This window comes from Poromitra crassiceps (genome assembly GCF_964638095.1).
Source record: "Poromitra crassiceps genome assembly, chromosome: 1".
In the NCBI taxonomy this organism is placed as follows: Eukaryota; Metazoa; Chordata; class Actinopteri; order Beryciformes; family Melamphaidae; genus Poromitra; species Poromitra crassiceps.
In genome coordinates, this window is record NC_139623.1 from 74,571,836 (window position 1) to 74,586,835 (window position 15,000).

General features: G+C 43.6%; 1 protein-coding gene across 1 annotated transcript in view; it reads right to left on the bottom strand.

Annotated features, from left to right (window-relative positions):
- Positions 1-15,000, bottom strand: part of LOC310786280 (FRAS1-related extracellular matrix protein 2-like) — a gene marked incomplete at both ends in the record, with an annotated part of 317,396 nt that overhangs the window by 37,425 nt on the left and 264,971 nt on the right. The window contains 2 exons of the mRNA XM_083647442.1: positions 5,827-6,078; positions 10,934-11,059. Of these exons, the coding sequence (XP_083503568.1) occupies positions 5,827-6,078; positions 10,934-11,059 (378 nt within the window). The remainder of the gene's footprint in view (positions 1-5,826; positions 6,079-10,933; positions 11,060-15,000) is intronic.

Consider the following 15,000-nt stretch of genomic DNA (forward strand, 5'->3'; position numbering starts at 1 on the left):
TTTATTGAGACACAAACAAGACAGAAGTGCTATAATAGCATTTATACGATTATAACTACTGTTGTTGCGCGGATCAGCCATCTTGGATTTTTTACGTCGGGGCTGCTGAGGCTCCTACGAGTTTGGAATGGGAAAAACCAGCTCTAGTGACGTCATGTCCCAGCTCATGAACTTTGAACCGGTAAGATTACCAGGTCCCAGTTATAAAGGAATGCACGATCAGTCTAGACTGGGTATTCGACCTGACCAGACGTGTCATGAGTCTGTCTAACACAACACTAAACACATTTAACAATGAGACTGCATGAACAGATGAAATGGGTGAGTGGTTTTAGCTCTATTATTTAGTATTTAATTGCGCCATTTGGTTAACACGGCTTTACCTTGCAAGGACGCAAGCAAAGGAATTGAACTACGGCGTCCCGCGAGGACCATAATTGAGACTCTTGGCGTAACGCATTTTAAAAAAGATGCACAAGAAACATGAGGAGACCACCACCTAGGCGGTTAGTTTTAGGCAGCTGCCTTACATATACACGGTCACACACACTGCACGTTACATATACACGGTCACACACACTGCACGTTACATATACACGGTCACACACACTGCACGTTACATATACACGGTCACACACACTGCACGTTACATATACACGGTCACACACACTGCACGTTACATATACACGGTCACACACACTGCACGGGCCTTACATATACACGGTCACACACACTGCACGTTACATATACACGGTCACACACACTGCACGTTACATATACACGGTCACACACACTGCACGGGCCTTACATATACACGGTCACACACACTGCACGTTACATATACACGGTCACACACACTGCACGTTACATATACACGGTCACACACACTGCACGTTACATATACACGGTCACACACACACTGCACGTTACATATACACGGTCACACACACACTGCACGTTACATATACACGGTCACACACACTGCACGTTACATATACACGGTCACACACACTGCACGTTACATATACACGGTCACACACACTGCACGGGCCGGTGAGAGTATTCTGTCTGATGATTAGGTTCATGTATACATGCGTTCATGCGTGTCTCAACAGTGGTAGGGGAATCACAGCAGATGTGTAAACAGTGTATAAATACATTCCTGCCTGCTCGGAGAGGAAACGGCTGCATGAGTGCTAATATACATGTCTGCCTTCACACATGTCCTGACTGCGCCTGGCGAGGACCACTTCCTGACACCACGAGCGATGAGTGACGAGTGTGAACCGCATCCTCCCTCTCTCTCTCTCTCTCTCTCTCTCTCTCTCTCTCTCTCTACCCCCCCTCTCTCTCTCAACCTCTCTCCCTCACTCTACCGCCCTCTCTCTCCCTCTCTCTCTACCGCCCTCTCTCTCTCTCTCTCTCCCCCTCTCTCTACCGCCCTCTCTCTCTCTCTCTCTCCCCCTCTCTCTACCGCCCTCTCTCTCCCTCTCTCTCTACCACCCTCTCTCTCTCTCCCTCTCTCTCTACCGCCCTCTCTCTCTCTCTCTCTCCCCCTCTCTCTACCGCCCTCTCTCTCCCTCTCTCTCTACCACCCTCTCTCTCTCTCCCTCTCTCTCTACCGCCCTCTGTCTCTCTCTCTTCCCCTCTCTCTACCGCCCTCTCTCTCCCTCTCTCTCTACCCCCTCTCTCTCTCTACCCCCCCCCCCCCCCCCCCCCCCAGTTCTGAGAGCCTGTCGTTTATCACTCGGCAGTATGGGAGGATTGGGGAAGGTGTAAAGCCAAATTGTGATAATTACTATGTGTGTGTGTGTGTGTGTGTGTGTGTGTGTGTGTGTGTGTGTGTGTGTTAGCAGCCATTTGTGTGTTTTCGCTGCCTTTAAATACAGTTTATAGGACATTCTCAGCTGTCCCAAACAAAGCAACTTCAATGGGATGTGTGTTACCCGATAATGATGACAGGTGGAACAAAAATACCACCAGCTCAGCGCCCAAAGCAACCTACCACCCATGGTGCAAAATGTGTGTGTATATATATATATATATATATATATATGGCAGCTAGGGTACAAGGAGATGACAACAGTCAGTTTCCAGTCTGAGTGTTCAGCCATGCGGAGAGCAACACTCTGGGAGACAGGTGCCGTAGAGCTTAATCTGATAAAGTACTAAAACTAGCAGACACCCCTGGGCCCAGTGAGAGAGAGAGAGAGAGAGAGAGAGAGAGAGAGAGAGAAAGCAAAGGGGATGGAAGAAATAGATGAAAAGAGAGAACGACAGACTTAACTTGACTTTGACCTGGGGGAAGGAAAAATGGGGCTAGAGAGAGAGAGAGAGCACACTAGCAGTGTGCTTTTCTCACCATTTACCTTTGATGCAGAATCTGTGCACGCAGAGCAGGCACACACACACACACACACACACACACACACTTGCCCAGACACAATAAAACACACACACACACACACACACACACACACACACACACACATACACACACACACACACACACACACACACACACACACACACACACACACACACACACACACACACACTTGCCCAGACACAATAAACACACACACACACACACACACACACACACACACACACACACACACACACACACACACACACACACACACACTTGCCCAGACACAATAAAACACACACACACACACACACACACACACACACACACACACACACACGAGCACACACCCACACAAGCAAATAGGCAACATCCAAACTGTTGTTTTTCTTGTTGAGGTCAGCTGGTCAGGTTTCCACAGAGAGAGCGAGGAAGCATGTGGGCTGCCTGGCTGCAGAGTAGCCACTGCTACTGTCTGATGACGCTGTTTCATCCACTGCTACTGTCTGATGACGGTGTTTCATCCACTGCTACTGTCTGATGACGCTGTTTCATCCACTGCTACTGTCTGATGACGGTGTTTCATCCACTGCTACTGTCTGATGACGGTGTTTCATCCTCTGGGAGGCAGAAAATGACACATCGGGCCCTATTCTCCCACAGGCATTAGGCGCAAAAACTGGCCTTAAACGCAAAAAAACGTGCCTTGCGCCTGCCTCGGGAAGATAGCAACATGGCTTTACGCCCCGAAATGCGCTTTACGCGAAATAGGCGTGGCGCAGTGGCAGAATAGGCCAGAATGGGCGTTTCGGCATTAAATACCGGCCTAATGATATCTTCCCTCCTGGCGTTAATTTAGCGCTTTGCGCTTTTGAAAACCAGGCTTATTCAGTGCGCCGCGGATATCCCAGGCACAGCTTCGGCTCTGCTGATCTCAGTTTGCCCCCCTCTCTTTCTCTCTCTCACTCCCTTGCTCAGACAGGCAAGTCCGATAGAAAAAAGAAGTTGTTATACCGTACATAGTATAACAACATGACAGTTTTTTCTAACATGACAGTTTTGAGCCCGTGACATTCAGAGGCTGTTGCATCATCCTACCTGTGCAGTGAAGGCGAGAGAAAACGAGATCATTCTGGCCAAACAAATGTTCACTGCCTGGCTTCCCTGCCACAGCCACACATGTGAAATCTCCCAGCATGCATTGGGCTAATACATTTCGATAATAAAGCATCCAAATTAGCCTAAATAGATAGAAACGTAGATAGAAATACATTGAAATAATGTGTAATGTTACCACAACATGCAATTGTAGAACATTTCAATATTGGACAAAATAAAATTGCGAAATCCAAACACAACCCTATGTGAAACATATATGTCATCCTGGGCCTATATATATCCCTCGTCGATTTAATGTGATTTAGATAAGTGACAGCGGAATGCGCTTCTACTGTCATGTGCTATACTGTGATGTCTGCTCCAATAAATTGGCCCTACTTCACATTTAGTTTTACAATAAAAACACATTTCTGCAATGACTTCACATAATGTAGGCTATATTTATGTGCATCATCCTACCTGCAGCAGGGGAGAGAAAACAATATAATTCTGGACAAACTTTCACCAATCTAATCTCATCATAGGGATACGCTATTTTTTTCTAGCCGATGCATTCATCCAAACAACTTCACACTCAACACTGCACTTCCATGGATCCTGAGCAACACACCCACCACGTGTGAAGTAGATCGGATGAACAGTTCTAATATGCAAAGGACAGACCGACTGACAGAGAGACAGACAGATTCCTTGCTTTATAGTTAGATAGTTAGATGACAGCGTGCCATTTCACAAAGCATAACCTTGAACAGAGCCATTCAATCTCACAAGGTCAATAAAGAGGATCAATGCAGAACAGTGAGATTGTGGAGAATATGCCTGTAGATTGTAATAGCTATTGTTATTTCCCAGCAGGCCTGTCTGTCCCAGGACAAATGATCCATGCCTTTCAGAGTGCAGCAGCGATGACATGTATTAATACGATGTACAGTAATCTACTCTGCAAATCAGTAACGTGATGAAAGATGTACAGTAATGTACTCTGCAAATATGATGCTGTAACGTGATGAAAGCAGACCAGGGGTGTGTGTGATATGCCATCCCACCAGACTCCTGTGTGTCACACTCGACTAATTCAAAACTCTTAATAACACAGAGACAGGAACTTGATTTCATCTGTCAAAACATCAGAATGTCTATAGCACTATAAATACACATGCACACTCTTGAACTCATGAAGTTAGTGTCTGGTGGTTTATGGATAAAAGACACATGTGCACACATCCATACATGTGAGCAATATACATACAGTATATATACACACTACACACACACACACACACACACACACACACACACGCACACACGCGCACACAACGAGTAAATAGTGAAATCCTCTCAGCCTCTCTTCTAAGACAAAGGACCTGTTCACTTTGAGCTTTCATCACACGCACACTGTAGTCTCGGTTCCCAGACAATCGGAGATCTCCGCCCAAAGCGGATAGAGACTGAGAACTGAAGCCTTCTCAAGTCATCAAAGCACAAGTCAAAGTCAAGTCCCAAGACACCAGAAGCCAAGTCATGTGAAGTCTCGAGTCTTCTCTTCATGCATCAACTCAAGTCTTGAGCTATTAAAACTGTGACTTGACTCTCACTCGAGTCATGCAACTCAAGTCTCCACCTCTGACTAGGGCTGGGTATTGGTTCAAATTTCAAGAATCGATTCGATTCTGATTCACAAGGTTCCGAATCGATTAATCCCGATTAGATTAGATTAGATTAGATTCCGATTCAATTCATTTCAATATCGATTTGGTTAGTGATACTAAAAGATGTTTTTGAGCTGTAAACCTGAATTACATGACTGTCCAGTTATGTAACACAGGGGTTCCCAACCTTTTTTGCGCCAAGTTGCGGACCGGTTATCAATTATAATGGTTTTAGTTACACATATATTTACTCACCAGGTGGTGACAAAGGGTAAATAACAGCCTTTTCATCTGTCAATAAAGACACTTTCACAATAATGCACAGTGATTTGATTTCAGCCTATATAATTTCTAAAAGTAGATATTAATGATCAAACATTTCCATTTATGTAGCCTACAGTATTTATGTTTTTGTGTCAACTACAAACATAAATAAATGTCAACTTGAAACTATGTTTCAACTACCACACAGCCTATAATATTATAGCCTATGTTTACAAAAGAAAAAGAAAAACAAATTAATAAAAAAAAATCGATCTCTGGACATATGAATCGATATCAAAGGATTAAAATAAAAATCGATTTAAAATCGGAGAATCGATTTTTTTAACCCAGCCCTACCTCTGACTCATACGTACGTAACTTCAATAGACATGCCCGGATGCTCGAGCCGCAGGATGGCCTTACCGTCGTCCATATCGGCCAAGATGTTGACTCTGGCGGTGGGGTAGTGCGCTCCCAGGCGGCCCCCGATGGGCAGCGACAGCGTGAGGTTGAAGCTCTCCTCGGCCTCGTACAGGGAGTCGTCGATGATCAGCACGTGGCACTGCTTCTCCCGCTCGCCCTTGTCGAAGTGCAGCATGCTGCCGTGCTCCTCGGGACGCGAGATGAAGTCCGAGTAAGACAAGACCGCGGTGGGAACCGTCCCTGTGGCTGAACCTGTGGGAGAGAGCCGCAAAGGAGGAGAGGCAGCCAGGGGCAGTGAAGAAGAATTTGAATTTGAGTTTGATGAATGATCGAAATATTTAAAAAAACTAGTGGACCCGTGGGAGTTAGACCCCCCCCTGGTTTGGAATACAGTGGTCTCGACAGCCTCCGGACACATCATTCAGGGCTTAAAATTCACTTTGCAAACAGGGGGGGAATTCCCCCCTTATGTTATTCAGATAGGGGGGATTTGTAGATTTGGGGGGGGGGATCTATAGACCTTGAAGGGGATTTTTTTCAGCCGATACTATAACGACAAATATCTGCTTCTCCTGTCTGATAAGCGATAATAATTTCACATTTTTGTATTTAAAGGGAAGTTCTTAACCTGTAGTTTATGCACACCTGAGTCTAAATTACTATTACTTTTTGTCATTGTGTTTTATCTGCAGACTAAGCAGTCATAGGCTTTCGGTTCCATCAAAGCCTTTATTTTTTTGTATTGAGTGATACTACACTTTTAATCAAACACATTTTATCAGAAGTGCTGTTTGTTTTGTGTCCACAACAATAGTGATGTCAGTTAGATTTGGTTACATCTGACTTTCTTAGTGTCATGTTACTGGCAAAGCTGTTTGAATTTTGAGCGACTTCTCCCGCATTATAAATTACAAATCTGCGGGAATTGACAAAAATATGCGCGATTCTCATAATCCGGCACCGAATTTTAAGCCCTGTCACTGATGATATCACTTATCTACTAATAAAATAAAAAATGTGTGTGTGTGTGTGTGTGTGTGTGTGTGTGTGTGTGTGTGTGTGTGTGTGTGTGTGTGTGTGTGAGTGAGTGAGTGAGTGAGTGAGTGAGTGAGTGAGTGAGTACTTTCAGGAAGTGTAAAGAGCACCCCTGCGGATGTGATGGAGCCAGATCTTTTAATTAGGGCAGATTAATTGTCCTAATTACCTAATGATTGCCCTAAGGCTGAGGCTATAAGTTCAGTGATGATGTGATCAGTGATGTCATCAGTGATGATGTCATCGGTGATGCCATCAGTTTGAGGAGTGGGTGATGGCCATGAGGAGGCAGTTGGAGACCGGGGCCCGATGATGGCCATTAAGCAGCGAGGGAGGTCGGCGTGCTGGCACGAGGGTCAAGAGGTCCGGGAACATGGAGGTCGAATAGGAGAGTGAGGCAGTGTGATGGAGGAACATTGAGGAGGGGGCGGACCCCCGAGTCTGGAATTTGTGTCATCTCTGAGAGGCAGCAATGTGCCGCAAGCCATCCAGTCTGCCGGAAAGCCATTAGAAGAAGAAGTAGGGAGAATCAGTTGTGTATAAATAAAGGAGCAAAAAAAGAAAGAAAAAAATAATTTGAGTGTGTCCCGGAGGCTTTGGGGACCACAACTGTGTTCCAGACCAGAAGGGGTCTAACTCCCAGAAGGGGTCTAACTCCCAGAAGTGGTCTAACTCCCAGGGGGAGGTCTAACTCCCAGGGGAAGGTCTAACTCCCAGGGGGAGGTCTAACTCCCAGGGGAAGGTCTAACTCCCATGGGGTCCACTAGTGCAGGGGTTCCCAAACTTAAGAATGCCGGGCCCCACTTTGAAATCTGAAAAATACTTTTTGAAGGTCAGATCTTTATTTATTATCAAGAAAACCATTTTATTTGAAAATAATAATAAAACACATTGACTAACAATGTAAGCTGTTTTTAACGGTCTCTCTTAAATAAAATCATATTTTCAATGTCTTTTAGATGATACTGTTACATTATAATAAAGTCAAAAATTAAGAGTTAGGTTTTATGCTCATGTTTCCATGGTTACCAGTACCACACGCATATACTGGCGTTTACTTGTGGAGTGCTTCAGTGGATCCAACAGATACAGGTGCAACGCTGCATAACACAAGTGTTCAACGCACCACCGTTTCCGTTCCAATAAACGTTTTGTTACATTTTGTCTGAGCTGAACTCAGTCCTTGTCTGCCTGTCTCTCTTTCTCTTTGCTGAGGAGGGACTCTTGCGGATCAGAGCAGGTAGCACAGAGAGGGGGAGAGAGAGAGAGAGAGAGAGAGAGAGAGAGAGAGAGAGAGTCGACTCATAAACGCTATACTGTAGCTTGTCTGTGTGTCAGTGCCTGCGTGCACGTGTGTCACTGTTGTAACATGATACCGGGGAGGGAGGAGAGAGTGAGAGAGATACAGAGAGAAGACGATCTCTCTTCACTTGAGGGGAACTGCCGTTTGTCAATGGAAAATCACATGTTAAAGACGTTTTTCCAGGAGGGCGCGGCCCACAGTTTGGGACGTCATCAGTGAGTGATGTCATTAGTGATGATGTCACCAGATGATGTCATCATTGCTCAAGTGACATCACATCATTAGGTAATTAGGGCAATCATTTGTAGGTAATTAGGGCAATTAATCAGCCCTAATTACCTATTAAAAAAATCCAGCTCACCCATAGGGGAGGCTCTTTACACTTCCTGAAAGATTCAGCCCGATCGCACGTAAAATGGCATAGCTGTGGCCGAACACAATTCTGCTCACTCACACACAGACACTTGGCATTCTTATTATTATAGGATAGAATGACTGATAGCATGGCATTAAAGCAAATCTGGGTGTGCTTTTAAAGAGTGGCAGGAGATAAAAGTAGGTAAAACTATTTTTCAGACAGGATCCTTTTTATTAATAATACTGAATGATCCACTTCAGTTTTTGTTTTTCTTTCCTTAGATAGATATGCTGCATTTGAGCAGAGCGGTGGTGTGGCAGAATGTGATGGGAAAAGTGGTGTGATGAAGAGTGTAGAGTAGACAATTTGGAGTGTGAGTGGGTTGAACAGATCAAATTTGAAACAAGTAGGTCTATCTTTTCCCACAAATTAAGCGGGCAGCCTTTGGGACAATTGGTAACAAGACAAGTTTGAAACACAGAGCCAAAATAGAGTCGAAAATCATCCCACTCAGTTTCCTCTAAATTGCACCAATGGTTTGTGAAATATCATGCTGCCTTGCTGCCTTCTTGACCAGGACTCCCTGGAAGAAGGGATATTGTACGTCAATGGGAGCTTCCTGGATAAATACAGTTTAAATAAAATAAAATAAGATCATGTTTCAGGTTAAAATTTTATTACAGCGCTCTCGCCAGGCCAAACACTCTACTTCTTTAAATGCCGGAACATTGTGCAAAATACATTGTCCCTCCAAGTTTTCACAATTTGGACCAGTTCTGTAGCCGTTATGGCCTTTCAAAGTTTTTAAATCGTGACCTTTAATAATTATAGCGCCCTAGGTCAGAGGTTCTCAAATGTTTTTCAGGCGAGGACCCCTTCTACCCCAAGATAGAAAATATACCGGGGACCCCCTCATTCTGATTTGTGATTTTGGGCTAAGCTTAATTGTTTCCACGGTAACGTGCTTAACTTTTAAATTTATAGCTTTGTTAAATTAGAATGTAATCCATGAACCATTTTAGATTTAAAGCATAAAATATTTTTGTTGGACTATGAAGCTTTTGCAAAAAAAATTTTTTTTTTTTTTCCTGAAAACTTTTCGCAGACTCCCTGGCAAAGTGCCACGGACCCCTGGGGGTCCCCGGACCCCCATTTGAGAACCACTGCCCTAGGTAAATCACTATAATTCTTGAAATGCCAAACACCATCGCCAAAATGCATCATCTTTCCAGGTTTCGTCAAATATGGACGAGCGATGTCTGAGAGATCACATTTCAGTGAAAATGTTTGACCTCTAATTATAGCCTTGCCATTAGGCCAATTACCGGTAGTATCATTTCAAAATGCTGGAAGATGTCGCCTCCCTCCAAGTGGTCTCAAAATTATAGTAGTGATGTCTGAGACTGGAAATATCATGTATGACAGCTGATGGGAAAATCAGATACACACTAAAGGGATTCTCAAATAAACATCAATTAAAACAATAATAATATTAATATTAATATTGTTATTATTAATATTATTATTATTATTATTAATAATAATAATTTTGACACCATGCCTGAATAAAACTTTCATTTCCATTTGTACCGTGAGACTGAAGTCTTGTCCAATACAGATATTGTATCTACAGTACAGACTGACCTTATCGACATGTAATTTTTAATGTTTTTTTTCTTATTTTGTATAACTATGTGTATATCTTTGTTTTTTGTTGTGGAGCTTTATGCATCGATGCTTACACTACTGACACAAGTGCAATTATTCAATGATGATACTTTATGTTGAAAACATATAAAAATAAAAATAAAAAGTTTGGACAGATGGACAGATGAACAAACCTAACCTTGACCCAGTTGACTGCAGGGCAGCGATTAAATAACAACATCTCTCCCATATGAGGAGCGGCACAGGATGGGGATTATTGAGTGATTATTGAGTGAAAAAAGGCCAGGCCGTACGTACCAAGCCCCCAGGAATAGCACTGGGCTGTGAAGCCATTTGAACATGGTGGCGAAGCTCTGTATTGCAAGTCACGTGACGCCATGCAGCCCAGAAAGGAAAATTCCCATCCACTTGCATGGGGGTCCCAGCAGCTGTTAAACCCAGTGGAATTTTTTCCGGGTGTCACTCAAAGTATAAAACGACTCTTTTAATTATCAAATATTTTTTTATGGGGTCATTTTTTCTTCAGAAGCCACTAAGAGCTGTATACAGGTGTATTTCCTTCTTATAATACATCCATGGGTGAGAGGGGTGGGAGACGTCATGGAATACGTCATGGCACACATGCGCACTTCGCCTTGGGCCGCATGGTCAGGAAGTAAAACCAGGAAGAAATGCATGCGTGGGCGTGGCGTGGGCGTGGCTCGTCCCCTATGCAGTTCTTTTAATACATCCATGGTACGTACCCTGCTGTGTGGAGCAGACCACCATGAGCTCCTGGCTGGCGTCTCCACTCCTGTGCACCGGCACCAGCAGCTCTCCCACATCCTCCTCCACCGACAAGCTCTGCTGAGGGAAGAACACGGTCGACTCTGGGTGGCAGAGAAGAGGAAAAATGGGGGGGGGGGGGGGGGTTACGATATGTATAGCTGGTTTCAACTGGCACATAAACATTCTAAATTCCCCCCAGCTTACTGTACTTGCTGTTGCAGTAGTTTGCTAGTACAATAACTGACAGGACATAAGCTTGGTTCCAAACTGTTCCCTAGAAACACAATTCCGTGGAAAAACGTGTATATAACAAAGTGTATATAGTATGTGTGATATTATTATGGATATAATGTGAGTATGTACACATCTCTTATAATATAGTAGTATAACATGTTATTACAGTATAATACTGTCATATAAAGCCTATAGATATAACAGGGGGTAGGACTTGATAAGTATTAACTTCTTCCTACTCCTTTTCGGGCATGATAAACAAATGTAAGTTGATTGGAAATTTGCTGTCTATTGTATGCTGTGAATTCCAATTGACTATGATTGTTTGGCACTTCTTGCCTATATTTCTTTTATTTTTATTTTTATCTTTGTTTTGTTTTTGTTTTCACCATGTTCGAAATAAATCTAATCTAATCTAATCTAATCTAATCTAATCTAATAAATAAATAAATAAATAAATAAATAAATAAATAAATAAATAAATAAATAAATAAATAAATAAATAAAAACATTAGCCCCATCAACGACTTGAGGCTTTTGTTCTGGCTCTGTATTACAGTAGTGCACAGCTAACATTTCCTTTCTCCACCCCACCCCCCTCCGATCTGTTGAAGTGGTGATCCTGCAGTGTGGGCTTATTCATATTCAAAAATAGCCCTCCATATATATGTTTCATTTGACACAATCGGAGGTGCTCTTCAAAGAGAACCCTCTCTAAAGCTTTGTTCACAAAGAGATATTTATTATTCTCTCTGTCGCTCGATTCAACCCTTTGGAATCGCTCTCTCGCTCTGTTTAAATCGCTCGTCAACAGGCACAAGAATTGACGGACATCTCGGGGCTATAACGTTACGCAATGTCATGATATTTGTCCACTACAAGCCACCGTAGTTGTTTACAAGCTAAGCCTATCAGCGTGCTCCTAACACCAGCTCTATACCGGTAGTACAGACTTCACTTCATGTCAGCTGTCAGCCTGTCAATCAGCTGTCAATGCGGTTTGTTGCCACACAATAAACCAGCGGTTTGTTCCAAGCCAGTGTGATCCTTGACACACTCTCACACGGCAGCCAATCAGCGCTGAACAGCGAGCGACTGATGCCAGCGTAATTTTGCTCGAGTTGGGATATTACATCTCGGGCGACGAGCAAATTTTCTCCCTATCGCTCTCTCTCTGTCGCTCGGACGCCCAGCGATTTTTCTCCCGGGCGAATATACACTCAATCGCTCGTTTGCATTGACTTTGTATGTAAACTCGATGCCAGCAAAAAACTTTAATAGGTCGGTGTGAACGCAGCTTTAGTTTTCCTCGCTGCCTGGTGTGTCGCAAGCAATTACACATGCCAGCCTGCAGAGTGAGTCAGCTGGGACTTTCAGTGTCAATGCCCGGCCCATCTCTCTCATTCCTCTCTGCTGTGTTTCTCTCTTTCTCTCTCTCTCCCCCTCTCTCTGTCTCTCTCTCTCTCTCTCCCCCTCTCTCTTTCTCTCTCTCTGTCTCCCCCCCCCTCTCTTTCTCTCTCTCTCTCACCTCTCTGTGTGTGTGTCTCTGAGAGGAGTTGGTGATTGAGAGAGAGGGTTAGCGCCAGTGAAAGCATCATCTATCAAAAGCTAAGAAGTCACTGGCGTTGTAGAAACAATAAATGTTGGGGCTATTTTCCACAGACGCACGGGGACCAATAAAAATACTAACGGAGTGGACTGAGTATTACTTCGTCCCAGATCGCTCGCTCTCTGTCTCTGTCTGCATTCACACCAAGGCGTGAAAAATTGAAAAAGTTCAACTCGAGCAAACGGGCGATGAGGCGAATATCGCGTCCCGTTTGCATTGACTTTGTATGTAATCTCGTCTGTATGTAATCCCCTCTGAGTGAGTGAATGAGTGAGTGTGTAAATGAGTGAATGAATAGGTGAGGGAGTGACCTAGTGAGCGAGTGTATGTGTGTGTGAGTGAGTGAGTGAGTGAATGTATGAGTGAGTGAGTGTTATGAATGACTTAGTGAGCAAGCGTGTGTGTGAGTGAGTCAAAGAGTGTATTGAGTGTGAGTGAGTGTGTGAGGGAATGAGTAAGTTAGTAAGTGAGTTAATGAATGAGTGAGTGAGTTAATGAGTGAGTGAGTGATGAGTGAGTGAATGAATGAGTGATGAGTGAGTGAGTGATGAGTGAGTGAGCAAGAAAATAAGAAAGATGGCAAGTTTGAAAGCTGCATGAAAGAGAGCTTGAGCGTGAAAAATCATCCAAACCCAGAACAGATCTTTAATTGGACAGAGATCGTCAAAAAAGATCAGCACCTGAACTGACTCTCTCAGTATGAAGTCATCACCACAAGACAATCTTATGCACCACAGGGGGTCCAGACATTCCCTCTTCTTACAGTAACTCTCTCCCTAAATCCTTCTATCTCCTCCCAATCTTCTCTTCTCTCATTACTCTTTCCTGTCGCTGGCTACAATCTGTCACTCTCCAGGGGGGTGCAGGGACTCACAGCATGGGATGAGGGTCAGCTGCCAGCTAGCCTATTCCACACAGGCAGGCAGGCACACACACACACACACACACACACACACACACACACACGACTCCTTTCTACTTCCTACTGCTATACCTGATTTTCTTCTCTTCTCTCTCTCTCTCTCTCTCTCGCTCTCCCACACATATACAACAGCTCGTTTCCTCACAGTTCTCTCCCTTTTATCCTGACACTTCACTCTTCTGCACTCTTGCCTTCTCAATCCACTCAAGATTGAGAACATTTAACTTTCAGCCAAGTGGGTCAAGTTCATCTCATTCCCGGAATAAAACAGTCAATTATTGTTTGTATTACAAATTTTCTGAAATGTTATGTTTATGCAAATGAGAGGCTTTATCTAATTAAATAACACAGTGTGCAACTGCAAATTTGCAAATACTGTTCTAATAAAAGTTTTTTTTAATTTTGAATTCAATAGTTTTGACTCAATTTGTCCACTGAGTTGATGTGTTATGTACATTATTACACTAACCTGGGTGGTACACAGCAAGTTGTCGGCAATTTTTCAGCTATATTTTTTTATTTTCTGTAAATGTGTATGTGTGTGTGTGTGTGTTGTGTATGTGTACTCAACCTGCCCTCAGGCTAGAGAGTTTACAACCTAACGGAGACGGAGCACTCATAATCACACAGGAATGTGCTTGACTGGACCAAACCTTGAGGCTCTGGGACAAAAACACTAAAGGCAATAAACACACTACTGTTCTTCATTATTTCGTGGAATGACCTTGGCACAAAATGCATTCGAGCAACAGCTACACCAATATCTACAGTGTCCTCGCCACAGAAGAAACAAGAGAAATATCACAAACTAAGCTTGACCCCAGAGCTGCTAGTGGCAAATAGTCAGTCAGAATAACAGGCTGCCACCGCCTTCATCATTAGTCCATATTTTGCATGCTTTAATATGAAAGTCTTCACAAAATGTGCCAAGTACACAATGTCAAGCTATCATGCATAGTGTGTTGTTGTAATGAAAGCATTAGTCTGCTGTAGCATAAAGAGAGGGCGGCTAGCCACAGGCTAACACACTCAAGGACAAAGCCACTCTTCATTATGAATGAAAGAAGCTAATACAGAGGGGTGGTGCTGGCTGGCTACGCATCCTCACAACTGAAGGAAAAATGACAACAAAAACAAAACAACTCAGAACAGCTTCAGGCGTCCACACAGACAGAGTGTGCTTACAAGAAACTCAGCTCCTTATGCTTTTCCTTAATTCTGGGCACACGGCCTGTAAAGTTGATATTAGCCTCGCTGACTTCTCCTCTGGGAAGGGA